Source organism: Guyanagaster necrorhizus (genome assembly GCF_019112545.1).
Source record: "Guyanagaster necrorhizus MCA 3950 unplaced genomic scaffold BT62scaffold_3, whole genome shotgun sequence".
Taxonomy (NCBI): domain Eukaryota; kingdom Fungi; phylum Basidiomycota; class Agaricomycetes; order Agaricales; family Physalacriaceae; genus Guyanagaster; species Guyanagaster necrorhizus.
Window position 1 is genome coordinate 1,902,534 of NW_025064882.1, and position 22,500 is coordinate 1,925,033.

General features: G+C 48.2%; 8 protein-coding genes across 8 annotated transcripts; 4 read left to right on the top strand and 4 right to left on the bottom strand.

Annotated features, from left to right (window-relative positions):
- Positions 1 to 2,707: 2,707 nt before the first annotated feature.
- BT62DRAFT_916497 (uncharacterized protein) lies at positions 2,708 to 3,361 on the top strand (the record flags this gene model as incomplete). Its single annotated transcript, XM_043183996.1, has 4 exons — positions 2,708 to 2,869; positions 2,917 to 3,047; positions 3,108 to 3,198; positions 3,251 to 3,361. 4 exons carry the CDS (start codon positions 2,708 to 2,710, stop codon positions 3,359 to 3,361), a joined length of 495 nt encoding a protein of 164 aa, XP_043045007.1.
- Positions 3,362 to 4,798: 1,437 nt separating this feature from the next.
- On the bottom strand, positions 4,799 to 6,990 carry BT62DRAFT_961404 (MFS general substrate transporter; the record flags this gene model as incomplete). The annotated part of the gene is made up of 13 exons (XM_043188594.1): positions 4,799 to 5,127; positions 5,182 to 5,311; positions 5,361 to 5,418; positions 5,477 to 5,675; positions 5,732 to 5,793; positions 5,849 to 5,883; positions 5,943 to 6,172; positions 6,229 to 6,351; positions 6,403 to 6,487; positions 6,536 to 6,613; positions 6,667 to 6,744; positions 6,793 to 6,819; positions 6,872 to 6,990. The coding sequence occupies 13 exons, from the start codon at positions 6,988 to 6,990 to the stop codon at positions 5,029 to 5,031; spliced, it is 1,323 nt and encodes a 440-aa protein (XP_043045008.1). The 3' UTR covers positions 4,799 to 5,028.
- Positions 6,991 to 7,578: 588 nt separating this feature from the next.
- On the top strand, positions 7,579 to 10,130 carry BT62DRAFT_978263 (uncharacterized protein; the record flags this gene model as incomplete). Its single annotated transcript, XM_043189336.1, has 11 exons — positions 7,579 to 7,971; positions 8,022 to 8,085; positions 8,140 to 8,254; positions 8,307 to 8,465; positions 8,518 to 8,599; positions 8,658 to 8,674; positions 8,727 to 9,194; positions 9,246 to 9,333; positions 9,389 to 9,763; positions 9,813 to 10,003; positions 10,058 to 10,130. The coding sequence occupies 11 exons, from the start codon at positions 7,579 to 7,581 to the stop codon at positions 10,128 to 10,130; spliced, it is 2,025 nt and encodes a 674-aa protein (XP_043045009.1).
- Positions 10,131 to 10,175: 45 nt separating this feature from the next.
- On the bottom strand, positions 10,176 to 11,890 carry BT62DRAFT_927221 (DUF1688-domain-containing protein). Its single transcript, XM_043185202.1, has 7 exons — positions 11,689 to 11,890; positions 11,609 to 11,635; positions 11,275 to 11,563; positions 11,045 to 11,218; positions 10,674 to 10,988; positions 10,491 to 10,626; positions 10,176 to 10,442 (listed from the first exon to the last, which is right to left on the bottom strand). Exons 1-7 carry the CDS (start codon positions 11,866 to 11,868, stop codon positions 10,268 to 10,270), a joined length of 1,296 nt encoding a protein of 431 aa, XP_043045010.1. The 5' UTR covers positions 11,869 to 11,890; the 3' UTR covers positions 10,176 to 10,267.
- A 1,419-nt stretch (positions 11,891 to 13,309) lies between these two features.
- Positions 13,310 to 14,401, bottom strand: BT62DRAFT_882564 (histidinol phosphate phosphatase H; the record flags this gene model as incomplete). Its single annotated transcript, XM_043182710.1, has 3 exons — positions 13,310 to 13,558; positions 13,644 to 14,185; positions 14,242 to 14,401. 3 exons carry the CDS (start codon positions 14,399 to 14,401, stop codon positions 13,310 to 13,312), a joined length of 951 nt encoding a protein of 316 aa, XP_043045011.1.
- A 144-nt stretch (positions 14,402 to 14,545) lies between these two features.
- Positions 14,546 to 18,611, top strand: BT62DRAFT_1072071 (uncharacterized protein). The gene is made up of 12 exons (XM_043178827.1): positions 14,546 to 14,578; positions 14,630 to 14,726; positions 14,780 to 14,824; positions 14,878 to 14,934; positions 14,992 to 15,030; positions 15,083 to 15,133; positions 15,189 to 15,245; positions 15,295 to 15,333; positions 15,384 to 15,434; positions 15,489 to 15,545; positions 15,598 to 15,627; positions 15,680 to 18,611. Exons 2-12 carry the CDS (start codon positions 14,638 to 14,640, stop codon positions 18,309 to 18,311), a joined length of 3,147 nt encoding a protein of 1,048 aa, XP_043045012.1. The 5' UTR covers positions 14,546 to 14,578; positions 14,630 to 14,637; the 3' UTR covers positions 18,312 to 18,611.
- A 39-nt stretch (positions 18,612 to 18,650) lies between these two features.
- Positions 18,651 to 19,741, top strand: BT62DRAFT_942491 (thymidylate synthase). Its single transcript, XM_043187831.1, has 2 exons — positions 18,651 to 19,198; positions 19,250 to 19,741. The coding sequence occupies exons 1-2, from the start codon at positions 18,685 to 18,687 to the stop codon at positions 19,663 to 19,665; spliced, it is 930 nt and encodes a 309-aa protein (XP_043045013.1). The 5' UTR covers positions 18,651 to 18,684; the 3' UTR covers positions 19,666 to 19,741.
- A 94-nt stretch (positions 19,742 to 19,835) lies between these two features.
- On the bottom strand, positions 19,836 to 22,400 carry BT62DRAFT_978267 (oxidoreductase; the record flags this gene model as incomplete). Its single annotated transcript, XM_043189337.1, has 10 exons — positions 19,836 to 19,961; positions 20,013 to 20,075; positions 20,132 to 20,272; positions 20,300 to 20,458; positions 20,523 to 20,752; positions 20,802 to 21,467; positions 21,544 to 21,735; positions 21,784 to 21,975; positions 22,026 to 22,190; positions 22,358 to 22,400. The coding sequence occupies 10 exons, from the start codon at positions 22,398 to 22,400 to the stop codon at positions 19,836 to 19,838; spliced, it is 1,977 nt and encodes a 658-aa protein (XP_043045014.1).
- Between the last annotated feature and the right edge of the window lie 100 nt (positions 22,401 to 22,500).

Below are 22,500 nucleotides of genomic sequence, written 5' to 3' on the forward strand. Positions count from 1 at the left end.
CCAGGGAATCAAATCCCGGTGTTCCATACCCTTGATTGCCGCCCACGGTTACATGATACAGCTACAACGGTGATTCAGCATCTCTTCTTAGTATCTGGCCTCATGCTGACGCTTACCGCAGGATTGATGAATGAAACGCTCACTTTACCCTCCGCAATACGCGCATCGTTGATTAGTGTCAAGATAGCTCCAACAATTGGTGTCGAGGCCGATGTCCCGTAGACCAGAGCGGCCCTACTGTCAATTATGACGATACATTTCACTCTAGTGCTCATGAGCTAAAGAAAAAGGAGTTTAAAGAGGCGGCGACCCTACCAATTCACAGAGATGTCCGGGATCCCTTTCCGATGAAAAGAATGAATACATTAAAGGTTCATGGGTAGCACTAGAACTTGTCTTGGCCGTGTTACATCTACATCTGCTTCCATCATATCTCACAGATGTGGTATATTCAGCCTTGTGAAGCTTAACAACATCTTATGCTGGCACCTTCATTCGAGAGCGGTCTCCGCTGAAAATGACTTCTTCGCAGGCAGATTCTTCCTAATGCTTGAATTATAGATGGCTTCACTTCCCGTAGGAAACGGAACGACGGAATAGATCCTTCCCTGGGGTAGTCTTGTTCCGTACCAATCTTTCAATATCGTTGCTACTTGTACCTGAGGCACTGAAGCTTACCTTTGTCATTCAAGCATAGCCAAGTGTCCGCTATTTTCCAAGCCAAGAAGAACGGCGAATATACTTGCGAGTCCCCTACCGGCAACAGCAGTCTCCCCCACAGTCCCGACGAAGAGGACCGATACTCTCATCAGCCCTATTTTGCACTACCACCGTTCTCACTGTCTGGAGGGCCTAGCTGTTATTTCATTCTGACTGTCGTATCCTCCGGGACGCTAATGGGGTCATCACTACCACAGCAGATGCATTGGGCACGTCGAGCAGATTTGAATGATTCGCCTACCTTGCAACGTCAAATGCAACACCGCAAAGTAGGGGTGGATTCACTTTGACGAGATCACCGACCTGGAATAATTCCACATGCTACTTGCTTGTCATAAGCTCTATCGCATCCTGGGGGACCAGGTTTGATTCCCACTTTGCATCGAACCCGCGTTGGTCCGTTTGAATAAAGTCTATCTTGCATTAGTCCGGGGAAAGGTGGAGAACTTTGAATGCAAACATCGGGTACTCGTTAGTTCTGATGCCTTTCCTGGTTAGAAGCCTCTGTCGACGGGAAAAAATTGCAAAAAAAAAGTGTCGAGGTCGCTCTGGATGTAGGTTGAGAGATGTATTCCACTTCGCACCGACTTTAGTCCTAATTCAGAATTTGTGAAGCTGTTCTTTTCGGGGACAGCGGGAATATCAACAATCCCCTAGAGCGACCGAAGACATGCCGGTGTAGTGTGCGCTGCACAATCTCCGAGCTGTGACAGGACTGTCTACACTGGCCTTGCCAACATATTTCATTGTTAGCATCGGGACGGCGTTGGTGTTCGCTTTGCAGAGGCGTCATCAAGACAACCGACATAGGGTGCGACGTACAAAGGGAGGGAATAGTCCGGTTTGCTTCACAATTTTAACTCGACATCACTGGCAGAAGGGGAAATTTGGCCTACCAACGTGATCGCCTCGGCTATCACTCAGGTTTCTATACCCAGAACTTGCATATCTCGTCAAGAGTGTCCCGTACGCCGACCTAGGGCCCTCCCCGCACGGCTGCAACGTGAGAACTTGAATCGTCTATTCCCACTCGAGTTGAGACCCTTGGCGATTTCCTGAATATCGGCGCTATAAAATGTCTGCCGAACGCTGCCTATCGGGAGTCGGGGTCTGAAATGTTCAAGAGTCCAGATGGAAGCCGGCGCGACATCTGGTGGCTGATATGCAAAGGAAAGAGCTTATCTGGTGAAGTTTGGTGCGATTTAGCGTAACCTACTGGCGGTGGTAAAGTTTTTTGTGGACATTATGGACCATCGTGCTGGCGAAGACTGATGAGATCTCACCCAAGAGTGCGACCAAACTAGCTGGAAAACGCGTCGCGAATGTCTTCGGTGCCAGCATAGAGCTCTGCCTCTTTTTTTCTCTGCTTCGACTTCATTGTCATGGATCCAGGAGTGAAGTAGCTGGAGTCGCTGCTGCCTTTACCTAAAAACAAGGATCAGTACATACCTCGTGGGTACTGGAGTAGTCGGAAGACCTTATTTGCCCGCCTTCTTTTCACTTTCCTGTTCTCTGGCTTTCGGTTAATATGCATGATCCTATCTCGTTTCCGCTCGCATATTTTTTTGGTAAGGGATGTAGCACGCATATCGAACACAACCAAGAAGTTGACTTCCTTATATTAGGCGCATTTCCAGGACCTCTTTCCTGTAATCGCGCCGAGACAAGTTGTTAGCTACAAGTCCAAAAAATGTGCATATGCTTATCTTCTGATTAGATCGTTCGAACGCTATCAAGCGTTGACTTATTCTTATTTTCCGCATTATTCCCGATGGCTAAGGTCTTCAATCAATAAATGAGTAAAACTTCTTTTTTCGACTGAAGAAATGCTTGCAGATCTGTCAAAAGCCGTTACGCGTGTGATCTCTTCCGCCCAAAATCCGACGCAACGTTCAAGAACTCGTATAAGACCCATTCACTGTAAATTGCTAAGCTGAGGTCGCGCTGAATCTCGTTCACTCTTTGCCCATCACACTTTTTCACCAAAATGCTGGCTCTTTCTAAGACATTCGTGCTCCTCCTTCTCGCTGCATCTGCACTTGCAATCACGAACATGGTCTACATAATTACCAATGCGGAAACACCATCTCTTCATCGTCCGGGTTTGACGCCTATTGGACATCACAGAGCTGGTCACTGCATCCCAGAGGTTGGCATTTCACATCGTGGTTATTTCGAGAAACTAAGATGATGCAGGTTTTTGGAAACCTCAGCTTAGGCCTCATTGCATCATGCACCCCAAACAGTGATACGGGTACCTGCGTTCCCGCCGTGGCAACTGCAGCACCCCTCGCAAATAGTCTTGGAATGGAGATTGATACTTCCTGGTAGGCTCCACCTATAACTCAACCTCACATCCGAGTCGCCATTTTTAATGTCATTCTTAGTGGAACTGGAGAAGAATCAGACGATGACTGTGTGCACAACCTTTTGCATGCGTACGCGAAAACTAGTTCAGCGCCTATTCTCATAGTTTGGGTCCGTACATCGTATGGTTTCCTGGCCCAGGATGTCTGCTTACTGCTAACAGGATGCCGCTGCTATGGATGATCTCCTCGAAAATCTCGGCATGGAACTTCCTGATGCTGACAACGAGGACGATGAGGAAGGCCAGGAGGAAGAGGTAGTCGGAACACAGTAAGATTAGAGGACTTCTCCTTGGTTTCTGGTTCCTAATTCTATGCTCTAGTCCGGATACAATTTTGACGAAAATGAAGGGATCCAAGCTGGTAGAATCTTCCATGAATTGTACCGGAATTGACGGCATTGCTGACGGCTCTGACACAATTGTGTATACACCATCTCATTCACGACGCCGTCCTTCACTTCACCGTCGGCGTTTCTCTTTGAGAGCCTCTGAGACTGTCAGGACACATTGGGACTTGGGACGCTCTATTTGAATAGCATAATAGGTATTTAATAGATTATTTAAATGAATCGGCACCATTTGATATATCGTAACTGTTGGGATTTTGCCGGAAAGTTCTAGAAAGGGAAATCCGGCATCATGCCGAGAGTTGATGAGTAAGCTCGAGAGAAAGAGAAAGTTGTAGTAAATTCTAGATATAAGCCTGGAGAGTATAAATACAAGCTCTGTAGGAGCTGTAGAATAAGAAGTTCATTCTATCTGGCCTTACCAGCCTGGAGCTATCCTGCGCAACACCCAGGATTTCCAACAGTAACTTTATTGGACTGTCCTCTACTATCGTGCAAAGGACCTGAGCTGACTCGGCCTATATGTCCGACACGGAAGTGGCGTGGCCTGACAACAAACATCAACAACGCGGTCGCGTCTTTTAAAGGGGCCGCTTGACATGTTTACACTTACTACCGTGATATTTCACTGATTTTTTTTTCTTACTTCGTCGCTCAATCTGCACTGCCGAAATGTTTCCCGGAGGCTTTGGCTACTTGTATGATGACATTTTTGGCCCTTCAAGAGGCTATAGATACTTTGGCAGTGGATTAGGGGACTCTGTAGACCGTCACAGTTTCGCGGCCGGCTCGCAGCGAGCCCTTCGTGACTACGAGAATGTAATGAACTTCTGCCATCTGTAAAATTGATTATCTGTCGACAACAGCAAGGGTGCGGTCACGGAAGAGATCGTTAAATTCTAAGAGTGTACTCAGTTCTTCGCTTTAGCACTACCCATCGGAAGCTGACCAGAGAAGGACTGGACTGGATTAATAAGAATCGGCGTTCCGTATATCTTGTGCAATCCCCATAGTTCTTTCTTCTGTTCAACGGATATTAGTTGATGCAATTTTCGTCCATCGAAGTCACTCAAGGTGCGCAACAGGTGTATTTGCAAAAACTCCCCGAACTTGGGATTGATTTCGTTTACTGCCGCCGCCACCTCTTCTACTCAGACTTCTGTTCCCTTACAGAACATGGTCAACAAGAAAAGAGGCTCTGACGAGGTGGCCCTGACTACTTCTGTTTCCACCAAGAAGGTCAAAGTTAAATAATTCCACGATCGCCACGGTTTTCCTTAAGTTACTTAGTGTTAGTTCCTACTTTCTTCGCATCATATTCTTTATGGGTCTATAGTCTTTTTAGTTTATAATCTTTTGTATTCTCGTATGTGCACTTTACAGTGGATCAAAGTGACCGTTTATATACTCACTACCCCAGTCGGTACTCATATCATTCACCCTGCGAATCTAAACTCCGGGGAGGAAGGGATGCGAAATAGTGGGTCACTGAATTTGTCATGATAATGTCGTTAAATCTGTGAGTTATCAAAGTTCCCCACATGATGTGCTAGTAAGGAGTTAACTATATACTGTTCCTTGTGTTTGCCCCTATCATATCAATTGACCACGGCCCATTGCTTTGTGTCTTCCGCTGTGAACGAATAGTACACGAGAAAGAACCATAGTGGCCGCACCGCAAAGCACCATTGCCTAGGAAACCAACCCGTCAACACTGTGAAATGGAAAGAGACATCAATAACTTACGCCGCAAAATGCGATGCATCGACTCCAAGCATACGAATCGGGGTTATCGGTACGCAAAAGCGCTCCATCGATAGGTGTCCCGAAGAGCATGAACAAACCAACACACGAGAAAGCCACGCCCATCCGTGTCCTGTAGAGTGTTAAGCGGAGGGCTTCTCGTCAGAGTAGGAAATACTGACCCAAGTTCGCTGATATTCTTGGTCGCCAAAGATATCAGAGAGGGAATAAGCGAATAGTCTGAGATGGAAGTAGATTATTTCATTCCGCAGAATTCATAACTGATAGCAGCACGCACATGAGCCGGAAAAGAATCCGTAGGCCAGTGCGAATACCACGATACCCGCTACATCCCTGATGTCGCTGCCAAGGAGTGCGAAGAGTAGGAAAGATGTGAAGGCAATGCAAGGAATAATCATATTATATGGCCCAATATGGTCCGCGAAGAAATTAGGAAGGAGGCGACCAAGGATGCTCCCTGCATTTAGTATCGCAAGCTGTTTGGTGACCGGTGAGAAATGAATAGTGTACGCGTGTAAAACGCACTACGCACAGTATAAAAAGCCCAGTTCGGATTGATTCCTTTGTCAATGGAGTAAAGCTGCAGATAGAAATCTGAACGAGAGGAATGTCAGTTTAAAAATAAGCAGGTAGAAGGTTCATGATGCACAAGGAAAGAAAAACCCCAAACAGACGAAGCACGCTCTAAATATGTGCAGTTTGAAAATTAGAAACATTTAAGTAAAACCAGACGCGAGACTAACGCAATCACAGAAACCATGAAGGCGCCATCCATAAGAATGTCTCTCACAACGTCAACGTCACCACCGACGTGCGCACTACGTACTCGATGTGTCGTGCGCATCATCAAATTGGCACAGAAGAGCAACGCCGCCACGACGCCACCCGTGGCCCGGATCGCGTTTGCGAATGACGTACGCTGCCCCAATTGATTCAGCATAACAGGCCACACTATACCACCGCACGATGCACCCTACGCAAATGATCATCAACCACAATAATGACTAACAAGGAAGGCGTTTTACTAACTGTTACGGCAACACCAGTGGCAAACGCTCGACGTCTTTTAAAATGGTGTCCGATGATGCTGAGAGATGGGAGGAATAGAAGAGATTGACCAAATCCGATGCCTATAGCTTGGGAAAGGAATACCTGATTGAAGGTTTTTAGTGGTGATCCATTCAGTATGACAAAAAATCGTACTTGATAATATTGGCCTTGATGCGTCAAGGACAACATGAATGTGCATACCACTTGGATGAAAGATCCTGCGGCAATCATGTAATGACTGGGAACAAAATGAACCCAGGGAATGTAGAAGGAGAGATGATCATACAAATAACCGGAGTCGAAGGCTCGGCCAACGAGTATTCCAGGAGCATATTGCATAAAGAGCTGAAAGCTACCTATCCAGCTGACACGTACCATGAGAAAGAAAAAAAAACGGAGAGAGAAAAAGTTGAAAACCTGATTTCAGATGGTGACTTGTGGGAAAGGAAGTCGCGAGTGTAATAGTCTTGATAAACACCAAAGGCGCTGATATATCTGAAAGAAAAGTCGGCATTTGTAGCAGTCATCATGAATTCTGTTTACCCCAATGTGCAGAACTGAATCATCCAGCTGTATCGCAACCGAGTGGAATTGATTCAAGACAGAGGTAAGCCCCACTTACGACCCAGCAACAGTCATCCAGGCCTGCACTCCCCCGTCCAGCGGTTCGATATTTTCGTGGCCATTTTTCTCTGCATCTGCGGTCGTCGTACGCGTTGTATAAGAGGTATCGTCGAACATATTGAAGCTGAGGACTAAGAAAAGGTGGAATGTTGTTGCCAGCAGTAATTTTAAAGCAAGAATTGCAGACGGAAGAATGAGGCTGAGGGATGGATTCCTGTATTCTTAAACTGGCGCCGCCATTGGGTCCATATGAAAAGCGGATAAGAAAGGACCCCCAAAAGTACACAAGTTGGAGAAAAACGACTAGGCCGAGATGCCGATGTTGTTCTGGCGTTCGGTTGAGACGAAAGAAGGCCGGAGGTCGACGACGGATGGACGGAGGAAGACTATCAAAAAGGATTCTGGTCGTGATTGGAAACGAACTGCGGGTATAGAGGCCACGATATGAAAGTTGACGTTGAACAAGGACAGCTATGAGACGAACATCGCAGACGGACAAGTTCACAGCTGAGGGGGAATATCTTGGATATTTGAAAGCGTCGTACTTCGGATACCGCGTCGACGCACATAATTGAACAACTGAACGTTACGGCTTGAAAGCAGGTGACCGTGAGCACAAGATTCTTTATATATACTCATTACGTAAATGACACATCCAAGACGTTGACGTCGACCTCGACGTTCCACTACACTGGCGTGGTCGCTATGACCGGTGGCAGCTTCACCACATTTGACAGAAATGAAGCCAGTGCTGGTAGACTGACCGGACACGCCTACATTCGCGGTCCTAAGCACCTTCACTTACCCATCCTTACCATCGGCTTCCTAGGCATTCAGCTTTTCTGGTCTGTAGAACAATCCTACGGGTCTCCGTATCTGCTTTCGCTTGGTCTCTCAAAGTCCGCCATGGCTATGGTCTTCGTAGCGGGACCTCTGTCCGGCTTGGTCGTGCAGCCACTGATTGGTGTGCTCGCCGACGGGTGCACATCGAGGTGGGGACGACGACGACCATATATGATGGGAGGTGTGCTCATATGCATTTCTGCGATGCTTTTGTTGGGATGGACGAGACAGGTTGGGGCCTGGTTCACGTCAAAGGTGAGTTCGCCGCGTCTTCGGGACACGCCATGCTCATTTATCGCGGTCAGCAATCTTTGGTAGTGTGGCTAGGCATCCTTTCCATATATTTTATCGATTTCAGTATCAATGCAGGTATTATTCTATTTGCCTTGTATGACTTGGTTTTATCATCATAGTGTCACACAGTCATGGCCGTGGATCGCGCCCTTCTCGTTGATACCTTGCCAGCCTCGCAGCAACCAGCCGCAAACGCATGGGCCGCGGCGATGTTTAGTCTAGGAAGCGTCATCGGCTTTTTCTTGTGAGCCTATCTTACCTATACCTGTCGGCAAATTAATATATTCCTCATTTAGCGGTAACCTAGACCTCCCCTCTCTTCTGCCGTTTCTTGGACATGCAGAACTCGAGGTTTTCAGTATCATTGTCAGCTTCCTTCTACTTGCCGGGCACGTTTCAATGGCCATTTTCGTCAAGGAAAAAGTCCTTCTCACAATAGCACCGGGTCCTAGAGGGTAACTACATCCACCGTATGCAATTGTCTTATAATATTGATGTCCATTTCAGCCCGCTCATCCGAACATTCATCCAACAATTCAAGACGATATTTACCAGTATTCGGACGCTGCCTAGAGTAATTAAACAGATCGTTAGTCAAAATATTTCTTCCCTACCATTCACACTAATGGAGCATCGCCGTTACATAGTGCATAATACAATTCTTGTGATTGTTTATGGTCTTTTTATTGCCGTCGCGCTGACGTTTCCGTCCCTAGTACCTGGATTTCTTGGTTCCCGTTGCTCTTCTACACCACGCTCTACATCGGAGACCTTCACAAACGGGAATATTATACGTCTCTTCTCCTTACGGAATCCGTCGGCCCTTCAACTTTGGAGTTAATCAATTCTACAGGTATTTCGAGGCAGGACGACATAGATGCGTTGGAGGCGGAATCTACGCGTCTAGGGTCTCGGGCCCTTTTCTTCTCATCAATATTGGCTCTCTTGTCGAATGTTCTTCTCCCTTTTTTTATCGTCAAACCACGTCATAAACCAGCGCGTCATGTTAATGCCCGATACTATAATACTCGGGCGCAGAATGAAACGGATGGGTATACACAAAGTCCTACTGCGGCAGGGAGGTTGTGGGCGTCATGGAGAATTCCCGACGTGATCAGGGTGCATCTGGCGAGCCTGTGGGCCGTGAGTCATGTGGTGTTTGCTGGATGCATGTTGGGCACTTTGTGAGCTTCTACATTCATGTTTCAGACGTGGTTGATAACCATGGCGTCCAGCTTCACAACCTCAGTCAAAGGGGCAACCTTTCTGATAACCGTAACCGGATTCTCGTGGGCCATCGTTCAGTGGGCTCCATTTGCATTGGTTCGTTATGTGGAGCCAGACAGCTATGTCATGTTCTCCCACTTACATCGTGTAGTTAGGTGAAGCCATATTGACGGAGCCAACGTCTGGTGCCGGTGACGCGGGTGCTATAATGCTCACGGACACGAGGTCTTCCAATGCAGGGGTGGAAGAGGTCGTGTTCGAGGATCCAGAACATGATTCCGACTCTGATATCGGATCGGACCAGAAAGAGACATCAAGATCAAGGCTGATGGGCAATCCTGATGCTAGTGTCAGTAGGGTCAACATCTCTGGGAATCGCGTTGAATTGTATGAAGAGGAGGAAGAGGAGGAAGAGGAGGGTGAAGATGCTGTGTTAGTCGGTAGGCGGAGATCGGATCTTGAAATTAGCGAAACAGGAGATGGGGTAACTACCGAAGACTTGAGCGCAAAAGCGGGCATCATCCTGGTAAGTCCTGTATGGTTTGTCTGCCCGGGAATCTGATGTAAAATTTCAGGGAATACATAACATATTTGTTGTGGTACCGCAGTTCCTTGTAACGGGCATCTCATCCATTATTTTCGCTGTCTTCGACAAAGATACCAGGGTAGCCCATGACGGAGACGCCAGCTCCGCAAAAAACGGAGCCAAGGCCGCAAGCATCATGAATGCAGCTGCAGGGTCAAATTCGGTGGTGTATGTGTTCCGGTGAGTATCCTCTGGAAATCATAGTGCCGTATCAGTAAGCGAACTATCTATCAGGATCGGCGGCATAGCAGCATTGATCGCCTTTGTGTTGAGTTGGCGACTCGCAAAGGAACTCAGACACCGATGACACCGTTTAAAAGAGCTCCTCCATGTTTCAAGAGAGCTATTCTTGGAGATATCGTGTAACTTATTTTATTTCTGGGTGCTACGAGTAGATGACACACTGTGATGGTAATCTTTGATACTTAGGTCTTCCAGGCCGTCTCAAAAGACTGTGCCGTCACTTTCGATGTCAAGTGGTGGACCTCCGGTTTCAGGACGTTTTTGTTTCGCAATCTCTCGCCCACCCTTCCAAGTCGCACCCTCTAGAACCTGGGCCAGATTAAGTTCATCAGGCTTGAGGCCCAACTTCGCACGAATGTTATCAGCGATTCTATCCCTAGCGAGGAATGAGACAACGGCGAAGCTGGAATTCCAGATGACTTACAACATGATCACAGTGAGGGCGCGCCATTCCACTACTGCCGGATGCGAAGCCGCGGCCTTGGGCAATAGAGAGACGGGGTCTGTGGGCAAGACGCCTGGTTTAAGCGTAAGGACGCCCAGGTCGATCAAGAGTCCACCTGCACATCCGTGAGAGTCCGAAAACGAGGCACAGAGTGTATTTTACCATTACGATACTCTGGCAGCCCCGTCATATCTTCTTTGCCGACGATGTCCCATCTCATCACGGTTTCAATTGCCTCAATGACGGAATACGTCATCCATTGTGTGAGTTTGTGGAAGGGAACTAGATCATCTGTTTCTGCAGATGCGGTAGGTCTAAGGGCGGGGCAAGGCCATACGTCACCTAAAGAAACACCGGCAAGGGTGGTACGCGACGCAGGCCAGACAGGATTGAGACCGTCGATCAAGACTTGCCAGAGCGCGGCGAGCGGCACTTTTCGAATCGATCCTTCGACAATTGACTCAGATTCCAGGAAATCTGTAAAACAAAACAAGCTCGGAAAAAGATTATGGTTTCAAGGTTGTAGGGTTTACCGAGCATATTTCCCGGCCGTCCGTCGGGCCCGAAAAATTTGGGACTGGCGGTAAGGGCCTTGGATAAATTGATAAGCAGGGATGTACGGCCGTCGAGACCGACGAGGGGATTGGTCGCATCGACTTGCATATGCTTCGCCATTGAATCGACGGTGACCTTGGACAAAGCCTCCGCTGTGTATTAGTTTCAGCACTGAATATGATGGTCTAGATGCGACGGACTACTGTACCATCGACTTGGTGCGGTTGCTCTGGATTGCTTGAAAAATACCCTTCCGTGAACATGTGTAAGCAGCAGACGGCCAAACCTTCAGACCGTGAATAGCGTTCTCCCGATGGTTGCTCGGTGTAGGCCCAGTCTTTGCCTGCGCCGGCATCCAAGAGAGTAGAGGTGACCAAGAGATCGACAAGACGCTTGCATGCTTCTTTAATACCCGCTGAAGCAGTCCATTGTTGAAGCAAAGGTGTGACTCGATCTTGTCCGATATTGCAATGGCTAATTCGTCCATGGGGGGGCACCTGCAGGGTATTAGCCGTTTAACATCGTCAATAAAAGGTGCGAACCTGATCGTAATTTGTTCCGAAGTCACGCTGGAAACAACCGTTTAAATGAATGGGAATAATTTCCTGTGTTCTCGACTCACCGCAATTATCCCGCTGCAAAACTCCGTGATAACACCCTCCTTGTCGGCATGATAATCAAAGTACTGAAGCTTCCCTCGTCTTGCGAGATTGAATACGCGCGCACAACGTTCGCGAACAGCGGGGAGAGTTCGCAAATATTGGGCTTTTTGAGGCAACGATAGATCTGCACTGATGTTCATGGCTGCTAAAAGAGAGTTGACAGGATAAATTGCGAATTATTGCCCCCTTTATACAAGGTACCGGCCATTAGATAACCACGTGCGTAGATTAGATACGAATCTATTAATAATTTCTCTCCAATAGCAAGAACGAAAACAAAGTCGCCCAGCGTGTTCTTCAGAATACGATGCATCGGTCAGCTCGGCGTTACTATGCCGCAGGCAGTGAGCAATGGTAGCAAAGCGAAGGAGCCGTCTTCGTGACCACATTCTGTGAGGGCCGCAGCCTGTCCAGACAGTCATTAGCGAGCCTGAAGGTGGGATAAATAAATGGATGAACCATTGCTTGCAAGTACTCTTGCAATCATGATCATTGGCTAGATGGGCCGAGCTGTATCTGCATCTCGTGGAGTTGCAATCGATCTGTGGACGTCATGGGCTAGACTCAGATATTAAGAGCGGTGATGGTCGAAGTTCAACATACCCGTTGCTCGCCATGAGGGGTGTCGTGTCCACAAGAGTATCTCGTCGTATCGATTTTGCGATAACACATGGTGAAGTAGGGGTGCTGCAGGGTATTTCTGTTTATGATGTACTGGTCCTTATAAGCTCGGTAGGGTCACGTACATTTGTAGAAGTCTGAGACGGTGAACTCTTTGGGAGTGGGGGTGAGATCAGAAGGATTTGATGCTACTTTCGCTGTAAAACCTCCTCTATTTAATAACCGCTGCTTCATGCGTCCTGTCGAAGTGAATTAAAATGCAAAAAGGAAAGAGGGGCAACGCGTAATGGCCGGGATAGAAGGAAACATTATTTGGACCACAAGGGATTAGGCAGAGCTCTAACCACTCAGCTCTGTTCGGGAAGAAGTATAATTAAAGCACGATCTGGATCAGTAGTAAATCCTGTGCAGCATTGATATTAGGAAAGCCGGAATGAGATTGAACTATGCTTACGCGGAAAACAACACAGCGACAATAGAGATTTAAGTGGCCCGAATATAATTGCTGCCAGGAATAGACCAAGAATGCTTGGTTCCGTGATGCGATTTGGAATTAGGGCGGACGTCAAAACGAATACTTGTGTTACGAAAGTAGGGATCTCGTAGAGGGGGCCGAGAGTACCTTTCAAGCCAGGGACAAGGGTCGGAAGCTAATAAGCCGTTGTTAAGGATCCGGAAGTGTTGACATATGGCGGACTACATCGTATTCCAAACACTACGCGTAACGCGCGTATCCCAAGAAGGTCCCGATCGTTCTTGCGAGTTTGCCGCCGCCGCGTATTCCAATACCGGTAACCTAGCGAGGTGCCCGATTTTATGTGAAGCATGGAGAATTGATTAATTTCGTGATCACTGTCAGGAATAGTCCAAGTAGATGATAATGGCAAAATAGATAGATAGGATTAAAAGTATGAAAGCACAAGGCCCACAAATTACCTCGGGTGCAAACGATACGCCACATCATTGGTCGAAATCTCTTGAATGCAATCGTCCATGCCAGAATGCATGGTTCCACCAGTCACCCTCGAGCCTGACGGGCTGAATCTTGCGTCCAGCGGCGTTGACATTTATTGACTTCTGTAAGTACCACAGCTCCGCGATGTTGACGCTTCGAAGATACTTGGCCACTCTGTCATAATTCAACCCAACAGCGTGGGGTCCGTGACTATCGTCTGACAATGTGAACCGACCGCCATGTTTGACGATGATCTAGGTAGAGAACCGGACCAAAACCGATATGGAAGCAATTAAAACATACCCCTCGACGCGCTAAAATAGACATGTGTGTACACACCTCAACGACATCTTCCGCGGGGTAAGCCGTATCCCATTTTTTCCTGAGAGCGGCCGCGTTAACCTCAAACAAGGCGCCATATCCGACGGCATACGCAATATTCCTTTCCGCGAGCTTCCGGGCCGCGGGATAATTGTCCAGACGCAACGAAGGGGTATAGAGACGGCATAGATCAAAATGTCCCACAATCTCGGGCTTCACCTGCTGAAGAATGTCGTACTGGGCCTCGAAATAACAACAAAGGAAATTCTCCTGTGTGTCTTTCTCGGTTTCACTTGCTAAACTGTGTAAAGCCTTTTGGAAGGTGTCGAAATCGAAATCTATGGGCAGGCCGTTGACATGATGTATGGAGCCGACGATGTATTCGACACGCTCCCCATGTGTTCGAAGACACCGTTGGAGGTTGTCAATATCCAGCGAAGTGATGTATTCCGTCTCTAATCCGACTAGCAGATTGATCTTGTGAGTATATTTCAACTTCAATCTGTGCGCTTCATCAAGAAACGCGTTAAATTGGATTTCAAGATCAGGCAAAGACATTCCTTCCTAAAATAAGTAGTGAGATATTTGATCGAAGCCTGTACCTGCCACTTAGTACTTGCCTCTTCAGGATAGAGATCTTGGATTCGGTATCTGGGAACATGCTCAGTAAGGCCGTACACGTCGAAGCCTTGATGTATAGCTTCAAGAACGACATCCTCAAGGTTCCCGGACGCATGCCTGCAGAATTGGCCTGAATGGGAGTGGTGACTGTGCATGGTGGTCAGGTCCAGGAGAAGCGGGGATCAGTGATCGGTGCAAATCGAGTGGACGTTTATGTAACTTTCTTTGGCTTTGTTACCTTTCGAAGCCGATGTCCTGAGCCAGGAATTTATCACGTGGACGAATTATTTCCCTCGTGGCGCCAACGAGGTGGACCAGTAATGTGCAGCGTGGTGCGTATTCATTTACTTCTTTCCTTTCACCTTCATACTCACCATTACAAGCTGGTGGGATGATTGTGTCGCTCCTCTTTTTTTCTGCCTTTTGCCTCTCCCTTTTGGTAGAATTTACTACCACGAGACCTGTTCGGTATCAGGCTGGGTATGTGCTAGCTCGCCCTTCCAAAAATTCCTACCAATCATCTCCGGGTTAAGATCCTTAGGTCCGATAAAGGTCAACGCCGCCCTCGAGTCGCACAGGTCCGCTTTTTGGCCATACTCATTGCATTCTCGTACGCTAACAGTCACGTAAGGAATGGGGTTTGTACTCCCGGCATGAGCCAACGACTCGGATATCCCTGTGAAGATTTGTACGTTCTCCATTCAGTCTTAGAAGCTTTCGAGCTCAAGCGCTCGTCGCCAATTAGACTAAAAAGTCAGGATCTTGTTGTCTTCGCATCCGAACGGTACGTGTCGCGAACGTGTCCTGATTACTTCTTTCTTTAATTGTTGAATAAGGTCACATGCTCTGATGCCCAGCATGGTTTCCCCCGCATCCGAGACGCCAAGGTGTGTTATTTGCTGGTAGATCATTGTGCATCACGTTTGATGCCCGTCACGTAAGCTATGTGGAAGGTCCTTTGGGCCTGTATGACTCTTCGCGGCTTCATTCTGGAGATCTGTACGTTGTCTATCACCCCTTCTAACCTTCAGATCTTACCAGCAATTAGACCAAAACCTCAAAAACCGCCGGTCGTCGCGTCCGAACGGTATGTTCAAGAGCTGTGCCCTGATATTTTTCATTCAGAATTGGTTTTAGATCTGATCGTTTGATGCAGAACGTAGCCTTCTGTACGTCTGAAATGCCGAGGTTGGTCAGTCATCGTAGTCGTCGCGGTCCCGTTATCTGACCTTCACGTGCAAGTTGCGAAGACGTTAATTCGGCTGTGGACGAATCTTCACAGGTTCATGCTGAGCATTCGTACGTTCTTCATTCATTTTAATAGGTGCGAGGACTCACCCGTCATAATTAGAATCAAAGCCCGCGTTCTCGCATCCGAAGGGTATGTCTAGCTATGTCGCATTTCTTTTTCATGATTCAAACTGGACGATCAGAAACGAAGATACACCTCATCAGCCTCATCTCTCAACGCCATTATTCATATTCCCACGAACAGTTATTCAGACCTCGTCAAATGATGTCACAACGCCCGTCTCACCCGCGCACCAGCTTCCCATGTTTGCCTCCTTCGCGCCACTGCTCTCCTATAGCAGTATAGTTCTATTCATCGCCTTTGTCGTATCGCGATTACAGCGATGGTTCTCCCGAAGACGAAGGCGCCAGGGCTCATTAGGACTTGATGGGGTCGAATTGCTTCCTACAACCACAGCATCAGTACTCCCAGAGTTCAGGGATTATATTGTACAACCCCCAAATGTTCCCCCAACAGTTTCGTCTCCAGGCAGGTTGGGGAGGCGTATCGAAGCGCACAAGTCAATAGACGCTCTCGGGGCTGTCGGAACGCGGTTGAAAAAGCCCTTTCGGAGTCAAAGCCTTAGTCTGCCAAAGGCAGAAACAAGTGGTCTTCATGCACCAGTACAGTTTCGCTCGTTTGCCTCAGAACCACGCTCAAAATCCACTCCAAACACTCCGAATGGACTTCTAGTGGACTTGTCGCCAACACATGATTGGAATGCTAGGAACGGTATCCACGCTCGCCGACCTTTCGTGAATGATGTCTTGCTTGGAAACACCAGCCTTTGGGCAGCAGACGTCAACGTGTCGTCGGACACCCTCTTTGGCCTTCGACAGACATTATCGAATCAGAGTGTTGACATTGCTGATGTACCGTTAAAGCCTATAGTAATGAAGTCAAGAGTTTCAGCGGCTCCTGTAGAGGTCATTACGGTAGCAGTTCCAGTGGCAGCTTTTGGCGCTAAAGCGACTTCCCCGTCACTATCTGACTCCTACTCTGAGCAAGACATAACCGTCGTTCAGAGCAACTCTGATCACCCTCTTATTGAATTCTCACCAAAGGGCGGCAGCGCCTTGGATTTGACTGCAGCAGCGCCGGTGGTTGATGATACCCATGAGATTGGAGCGCGGGACGAAGTCACATCCCTTCCGCATTCTTCTCTTCAGGAAAAGCCCTTAATGGAGTTTAGTCAGTGGGACGAGGAGGGATGGGGATTCGAGGTCGTTTCCTTGCCCTCTGTTGATGACGAATGCATGGGAATTACGAAAATGTCCACCGTAACTCGAGAAGAGGAATCCGTTTACGAGGTTGCCGAGCACAGCGTGCAAAAACCACTCCTTCCTAGTCCGGTTCAAAATTCCACAGATGTTCATGCTGAATATTCGGTTCAGGACATCACAGTAATTTCTTCGCCTCTTCACGCTGATGAAAAAATTATATCAGCCGATGAGGACGCGAAACCGGACACTGCGGAGGGGACTGTTGTAGTATTGCTACGGGAGTCAGTGGAAGATACGCTCGTCTCTTCGGCTGCCGAGAATTTATGGACAGCCGCTGTTCTTGATGAAGGGGCGCCTGTCGTGCAGCGCTCTTTGGATGCGAAATCTTCTGAAGCATCAGAAGCCGTAGAACTGCAGGACACTTCTGATAACTCTGACCCATACAGCGATTTTGATGATGCATTGACTTGGAATCAGCCTACACCCCCGGTCTTGGTAGAACCACCGACGACGATTGATATCGACGAACAACACGACAATTATGACATCTATGATAACTCCGACGACAACAAGGATCCATTCCATCATTCTTACGATGCCTTAGCAGAACCGCAACGATCAGAATCATTAGCGGTTGACACGATTATTCTTTCTTTACCTCTCGAGGTAGAATGTCCCTCTCCTGACGCGCAGCTAATGCCAGATATACCACCTTCAGAATCCCCGGAGATGGATACATCTATTGACGATGCCCTCGTTTCCCAGCCGGAGATGAATGCTCCTGCGCTTTCGCCTGTTGCCGTATTAGATTCTTCTTCAGCCTCGCCTCAGACGTGTATTGCTGTTGACTCAGTTAGTATTGTTCAGCGAAGTCCGGAGCTTTTGGATTTGGAAGATACAACCACTGATGTATCCATTCCGGAGTTGGTTATAGACCAGCATGATCTCTCTACGGCGACAAAGGAATTCCCCGATCCGGAGCTCATTCCGCTACCCATCTCGCCCAAAGAACGAGATTCTTCGCTCCTGGTATATCGAACACCCACATCTCTCACCCCGCTGCCTCTGTCTCCAGTACGCAAATCCCCTGCACGACCAGCTTGGTCACTACGCGCGGCCGATGCCCCCCCACTAGGCCTCAGTGCCAGCGCATCAGCAGTTGGTCTACCCTCGCTCATCGAGGAAGAAGAGAAGGTCAAGAGCGAAGTCGAGAATGCAAAGGATTCTTCCCCGGTTCCGCCTTCATCTTCTGCATCTTCTATGACCTTGTCATCGAGTCTTCCAGGTGCATTCCCGGAGCCAGAGGCCAAAGAGACGGCCATAGCTGTTTCCCCATCGAAGGAAGTAGAAGTAAGGTCTACTCCTTCCCGACCTCGTGTGACACGTTCACCCATCGATATCGCGTTGGCGATGCAACTCCGTCCCGGTTTGGGCGTTGGGGCAGACCCAGCGTGGATGGTGAGGTTCTTAATGTCGATGTTTGGATGGTTTGTTGTGATGCTTTCTGGAAGTGGGGGTTCCGATGGGTATTATTACCCTATACGACGTTGAGGTGGTAATGCATTTTTCCATTTGTTTTGTTTATTTTTTCTCTTGCTCTTTGTCACTCGCACTTGCAATTATGGAACGCAACGGAATTCGGACAGCATCATTCATTCATACCCATCAGCAATCTTTGTCGCATGTATTCCTTCATCCTCGGCAACTCTGTTATCTACGCATTCTATTACCTTACATACCGTTTTGACTCTTATTTTGCATTTTACATGCTATCTTTAATCAGTATTGCAAAGTCCTTCGGGTTTCATATCGGACCCTTGTTTCTAAAGTTGAAAACCTGAGACTCATGGCCGTTCATGCCGGAGAAGATATGTCACAGCTGTGACGCGACGCGACTTGAAGAGCTTGATCCTTAACCACCACTATGCCCTCCTCAAATGGCAAAGATACCCCCGAACATGACGAATACCAGTATCTAAATCTGATCCGACGCGTCCTTGACACTGGGGATGCGCGGACAGATCGGACAGGTACTGGCACAATATCCATCTTCGCGCCACCTTCTTTGCGCTTTTCTCTTGCCGACTCTACCCTGCCTTTATTGACGACCAAACGCACATTTCTACGTGGGATTGTTGAAGAGCTACTCTGGTTTATCCACGGTTTCACGGACTCGATACTGCTATCAAAAAAGGGCATCAAAATTTGGGATGGGAACGGGTCGAAAACATTCTTAGAGGGCCGAGGGTTAGGTCATCGTAGGGAAGGAGATCTTGGCCCTGTGTATGGCTTTCAATGGAGGCATTTTGGTGCGGAATACGTTGACTGCGATAAAGACTACGCGTCAGAGGGTGTGGATCAGCTCAAGGAGTGTATTCGCAAAATCATCGAGAACCCCACCGACAGGCGCATCATTCTAAGTGCATGGAATCCTAAAGGTACGTGACTCATGTATCGATCCGGGACGCACTAAAATGCCTTATCCTTAGATATTCCTTTAATGGCTCTACCGCCCTGTCATCTTCTTTGCCAGTTCTACGTTCATCTCCCACCTGCAGACGCTCCGCATCAGAAGCCAAAATTGTCTTGTCTGATGTACCAGCGCTCTGCAGACCTTGGATTAGGGATACCTTTCAACATTGCCTCGTATGCGCTGCTTACACATATGATTGCGCATGTAACCGGGACCGATGCCCACGAGTTGATTATTCAACTCGGAGATGCACATGTTTACCGCGACCATGTGGATGCGCTGGAAGAGCAGTTAAAGAGGGAACCGAGGGTGTTTCCGAAGCTGAAATGGGCCAGGGATGATATAGCCGATATTGAACAGTTCGTTTATGGCGATTTTGTGGTCGAGGGATACAATCCGCATCCAGCCATTTCCATGAAGATGAGTGTATGAGTATGTATAGACTTCCTCGTGTTGTATGCCGTACAAGTTTGTTTCATTTATGTTAATGGATCTTTCCCGTCTGCATTCCTTTCTGACCATAACACGAGATTTGTCCGTGGCTGATATTGTCCAAGTTCAAGAATACTCGTTTATGTAACAGCTTGGAGATGAGCGTCAGTCTAACCCAGTCGTGCAATTAATTCAGGTGACTCACTGTATTTCGGACCTCCTCCGCCCTCGGGGACTGTCCACGTGATGTCCTGAGAGGGCACCTTCACGTCGCAAAGCTTACAATGAATGCAGTTCTACTCAGGTATATGAGGTATAGCACTGCATCGGAGCTTGTCACCACCTACCTGAGCATTGATTACCAACTTTTTGCCTTGAGCACCCTCCCCGTCATCCGAAGTTTTAGACGCCTAAGCATGGCAACAATCAGGTCTCGCTCGCCACCGATAAAATCTTTCAAACCTACCTCATCATCGACATATTCATAAACCCCGGCGGGACAGGCACGACCGAGTAGCCCAGCGTATTCACCGACATTGACTTCCACATGCTTCCTTCGCCTGGCTTTGACGTCCAGTTCCCCTTCCTCTCCCTCGCCATACCATTCCTTGATATAATCCTTCATAGTAGTGACCCTCAGATGCGGTACCTGGTCCTCAACGTGGTTCGTTGCAGTCAACATTACACTTGTCATCAAATCGGTCGACAACGGCGGTTCAAAGGGAGGATATTTGATCGAGTTATGTTTGGATGCAGGTTCCGTATGCGCAGAGTCGAATGACGGCGTGGCGTTCTAGGAACGTAATACCCATCAGGCCCCGATCCGTTCGTTGATCAAGAACATTAATATTGCTTACAATGTATTTCTTTCGTGTTTCCTCCTTGGTGTGCCGGAAAGTCCAGGGGGTACGGCCCTTCAATAGTAGCGTATCTATACCCGAATAAGCCACACCACCCCACATTCCCAAGCTTGTCGCAAACGACGGTCGTATATTTCTAACCTCATTTAAGTCATCATACACCCACGATTTGGTAAAGGCGCGTGAATAAGATGAAAGGTCCGCAGGTTTATCTTCGTTCGCCGTTTCTGAAACAACGGTCACACCTCCGGAATGAAGATATGGAACAAGACGTACCAAGCGCATCGAATGCACCCTCGCCTCCAAGCATCCCTGTCTTCATAGCATTGTGGACACCCTTGATTTTGGCAATGTTGACAAACCCGGCGGAGCAACCAATGAATGCACCACCAGGGAAATGAAGAAGGGGAATAGATTGTAGACCTCCTTCTGTCAACACGCGAGCACCATAAGCGACACGGGTTGGCGTGAACGACGAGTCGGTCCCCGTCAAAAGCTTCCTAAAGTAAGGGTGGTGTTTCATCATCTGGAAATCCCGATACGGTTCTCTATATGGATTCTTCCAATCCGCCCCGACAACCAGCCCCAAACTTACTAGTCCACCATCCATGTGATACACCCAACCACCGCCATAGGTCTGCGGCTCAATGGGCCAACCAAGTGTGTGGACTACTTCGCCTGGTTTGTATCGCCCGTCGTTTTGACTTCCGTCTTCTGCAGCAACACGCCATACTTCCTTGACACCAAAGCCATAAGTTTGTGGCTCACTCTCCTTCCGCAAATTGTACTTTCCCAATACTTGTTTACTCAGACTCCCATGAGCTCCCTCAGCGACTAGTGTCACCTTTGAACGGAAGACCATTCCAGGTTCAAAATTCGACTTGAGGTAACCAGTGCGTGAAATACCGACGTCATTGGTAATGACGCCCTGCACGCTTTTAACTTTTCCCGACGATGCGGGGCTGGCTACATGCACTTTAATGGGCTACATCTGGCAACAAAGGGGGGTTCCACTTACATTCGGGCGATATACGAGTGACCTCTTTACCCCATTTCCCGTCCCACTCATTCCACGGATCGTCTGCCCTGGCATCCTCGCTGAATAACAAACCCGCACCCGAGAATCCGGGGTAAATTTCAACGCCATAATGTTGCTCCGCAACAGTCGCCAACCAGCGCGTAAAGGCAGATAGAGATATTATATAATTTCCTAAGCAAATTTCAGCAACTTCAACTGCGCAATTGAAAAGCACGGCACCATTGTTTCCCATCTGAGGGGGGTGCGGTATCGGAAGAGCTGACTTGTCCGTCAGATACAGCATTTTGGACGAGGTAGCTGCCTGTCCTAGAGGCGCGTCTGATCCGTAGGTCGCCGCGTAGGTAGAAGGATCACCAAGTAGCTCGTAGAGTGCCCGTGGTTCGAGTACACATCCAGAGAGGATATGCGAACCTAGTCATGGTTCATTTTAAAGAAATATCAGATATCGAGAAGAGACTCGCCTACTTCCCCTCCTTTTTCCAATACGACAACACGGACGTCCTTCCCCTTCTCGCGTTCCAATTGCTTGATCCGAATGGCAGCACTGAGGCCAGCGGGTCCTGCGCCAACTATGCAAACGTCCGTCTCGTCTTCAATCCGTTCCACGGCTTTCGGATCGTAAAGCTCTACCTGAGAAGTTTCATTCCGGCGCGCCAGTGTCGCATGTATTCCTCGACGTTGTAGTGAACGGCTAACTGGGAAGGAATGTTTGAGGATTCCTCTATAGTGGAGCATCTTGGATGATTCTGGGTAAGGTATGGGCCAGCACGAACAGTCATCTAAAAAGACGTACCCTTGCTGTTGGCAGGTGAACCCGATTTACCGGTCGCGATCATGACGAAATCCGGGTTATAATATGTCCATTGGACGTCATTTCATTGGTGAATTTGGTGTTTGGCATCGGCCTTGAAGCATAACTGTAAGCGCCGACGGCTA

Bases quoted from the DNA above. Each gene is read 5' to 3' on its own strand.
- BT62DRAFT_942491 (XM_043187831.1), top strand. From the start codon at position 18,685: ATGCCCTCCTCAAATGGCAAAGATACCCCCGAACATGACGAATACCAG. The intron at 19,199-19,249 runs GTACGTGACTCA...CCTTATCCTTAG, and splicing joins AAGTGCATGGAATCCTAAAG to ATATTCCTTTAATGGCTCTA.
- BT62DRAFT_1072071 (XM_043178827.1), top strand. From the start codon at position 14,638: ATGATTGTGTCGCTCCTCTTTTTTTCTGCCTTTTGCCTCTCCCTTTTG. The intron at 15,134-15,188 runs GTGTGTTATTTG...CCGTCACGTAAG, and splicing joins CCCGCATCCGAGACGCCAAG to CTATGTGGAAGGTCCTTTGG. The intron at 15,334-15,383 runs GTATGTTCAAGA...AATTGGTTTTAG, and splicing joins CCGGTCGTCGCGTCCGAACG to ATCTGATCGTTTGATGCAGA.
- BT62DRAFT_927221 (XM_043185202.1), bottom strand. From the start codon at position 11,868: ATGAACATCAGTGCAGATCTATCGTTGCCTCAAAAAGCCCAATATTTG. The intron at 11,636-11,688 runs GTGAGTCGAGAA...GGTTGTTTCCAG, and splicing joins TTTGCAGCGGGATAATTGCG to CGTGACTTCGGAACAAATTA. The intron at 10,443-10,490 runs GTAAGTCATCTG...ATTCCTCGCTAG, and splicing joins GCCCTCACTGTGATCATGTT to GGATAGAATCGCTGATAACA.